This window comes from Lipotes vexillifer, unplaced genomic scaffold, assembly GCF_000442215.2.
Source record: "Lipotes vexillifer unplaced genomic scaffold, Lipotes_vexillifer_v1.1 scaffold382, whole genome shotgun sequence".
NCBI lineage: Eukaryota > Metazoa > Chordata > Mammalia > Artiodactyla > Lipotidae > Lipotes > Lipotes vexillifer.
The window spans coordinates 5,688,932-5,691,273 of NW_006780611.1; the positions used below are offsets into that span (position 1 = coordinate 5,688,932).

Consider the following 2,342-nt stretch of genomic DNA (forward strand, 5'->3'; position numbering starts at 1 on the left):
CGCGCCCGGGCCCCCCGGCCCCAGCCGCTCCGCGGCATGTGGGATCTTCCCGAAACGGGGCACGAACCCGCGTCTCCTGCATCGGCAGGCGGAGTCTCAACCACTGCGCCACCAGGGAAGCCCGGAGGTCTCATTTTCTGACCAAGCCTCGCTGAGCTGTGGCTGCGATGGAGCGGCCGGGGGGCCCAGGACTCGTTTTGATGTTGAGTTGGGAGCTCCGACTGTTTTTCTCCCTTTAAATTCCTCCCTGACGATGCACGAGCAGGCTTCTTGAAATCTTCACCCTTGACCTGGTCAGGCGGCTTCCTGCTCACCATAAAATGTTCTACCTTTTTGGATGATTTTTTTTTTTCCTTTTAAAATTCTCCAGAAGCAAATCCTGCCTTGGTGGAGCTGTTGAGCCATGAGTGAGTAGTGGTGTCACGAGGACCCAGATCCACATGGTGCCTGGAGCCACAGATCTCTTCCACAGACACTGTCTGTCCTCTGGGGTGTTTCGACTCACCCGCATTGTGCCTGGAGCTGGGGATTCGTGGTGGATGGACAAGGCCCGCAGCTCTGCACATTTGTGGTGCTGGGCGGAAAGCACATCGGGATGACCAGACTCAGGGAAGAGGGTTCAGCTGGTCTGTAGTTCACGTGGCCCATCCTGCCCCAATAGGCCAGGTTCAGAGGGGTCCGGGAATAGATCTGGAACCTTCCAGATCCATTTCCTGTGGTTTGGTAGCTGGCCTGACAGCAAGTGAATTCAGCACATTCTGCTCGTTTGTGTTCTAGGAAGAGTCGGGCTGTGGAAGGACATCTTCACTGTCTCCATGAACGAGAAGTTTGATTTGGTGTATAAACAGAAGATGGGAAAGTGTGACCTCATGTTCGACTTTTACTTATAATAACAGCAACAGCAAACTTGCATGCTCACAGTACCCAGACACTAATAGCTCAGAGTCCCGTTTGCACTCATTTGTTACCCGCTGGACAAACTCTGGAAGCAGCGTAAGACACGGCAGAGAAATGGAGGAAGTGGGGTTATTTCCGATCCAGAGCGGCCGTCTCACCTTTGGAATTTGAAGTCTACATGTCTGATTACAAAGATTGCGGTTCTGATGACCTGGACCATACGTATCCTGTCTGTAACATACGCAGCTAGAATGTCTACCTTTTACGACCCGCATTATTTATTGTATTTTATAGAGCTTTTCACTGGAAATCTAAATAAATGTCAGTAAACCAAATAAAAGTTCATTTCCAAGGGACTCAGGAGCGAGCCACACCCGAATGGTAGGAAGATCTCAGGGTCGACTCTATTTTTGTAGTTTTCTTCCATAAGGCACAGCCATTTGGTTCTTGTCTGGTTGTGAGATGCTGGTGAGGACCGAGGGTGAGTCGGGTGTTGGGGGGACCTTGTTTCTGCTGGTGGCGTTCGGTTCTCAGTGGTCGCCCCGGGATACAGCAGGAACTGTTCACTGGGGCGTTTTCAGAGAGGATGCCCTCCTGCCAGCGACTCCCGGCCTGTGGCTCCGAGGCTGATGCAGAGGACCCAGCGGGACGGGCGCGCGACACGGTGACCGGAGAGCCTGCCACAGAGACACTGAGTCCACTCGAAACCTGACTTTTCGTTCCGCAGTCTTACGTTCGTTCCCCAAAGCAGAAACCTTATGTTGGCAAACAGATGATTGATGGTAAATTCTAGAACTACTGGGTCTTTACATACCGTTCATTGTTCCATCTGGGCCTGCAACTCTGCGCCCCAGAGACCCAATGTGTGAGCGTAGCGCCCTGTCTCACCCAGACGGGGCTGGCGATGTCGCCTTCGGTGCTGTGTCCGAGGGAGTGGAGGTGCGGTCTTTACTGCCCCACCACTGGCTTCGTTAACTGGCCCACGCTAGTCCAGAGGAGTGATGGAAGGGCGGCCAGGTGAGAGCAGGGCCAGTGGCCAGTTTGTATGCACGCTGCCGCCGCGGTGGGACAGGGCCGTCCCGGCTGTCTGTCTGTCTGGGAAGTGCCCGGAGTGGTGGCCGGAGGGGTCGCCACGGCACGTGAGGGGTCTGTTGCGCGTGGTGTCTTTGGAAAGTGCGGACGTGCGCTTTGTTACTCGCTGAGGAGAGCAGCTGCAGCAGGGCAGGTGGTACTCGGCGTCTCGCGGTGGGCTTAGCTGCACCTTTTCTGTGTATCTGCGAGAGAGGCAGCTTTCTGTGAAATTTCTTTTCTATTTTTCTATTTCTAGTACTGTATGGATATTACTGAGCTCCACACGTGATATTTCTGTGCTTGCTTGCATCTTTAATAAAGACACGTCCCATGCCGGTCACTCAAGACTCAACGTTCCAAGGGTTGAATTTCCC

The 2,342-nt window shown here is 53.7% G+C and overlaps 1 protein-coding gene across 1 annotated transcript in view; it reads left to right on the top strand.

Annotated features, from left to right (window-relative positions):
* Window positions 1-890, top strand: part of SULT4A1 (sulfotransferase family 4A member 1) — a 31,453-nt gene extending 30,563 nt beyond the window's left edge. Inside the window, exon 7 of the mRNA XM_007453931.1 lies at window positions 778-890. Coding sequence (XP_007453993.1) covers window positions 778-890 — 113 coding nt within the window. The remainder of the gene's footprint in view (window positions 1-777) is intronic.
* Window positions 891-2,342: the final 1,452 nt, after the last annotated feature.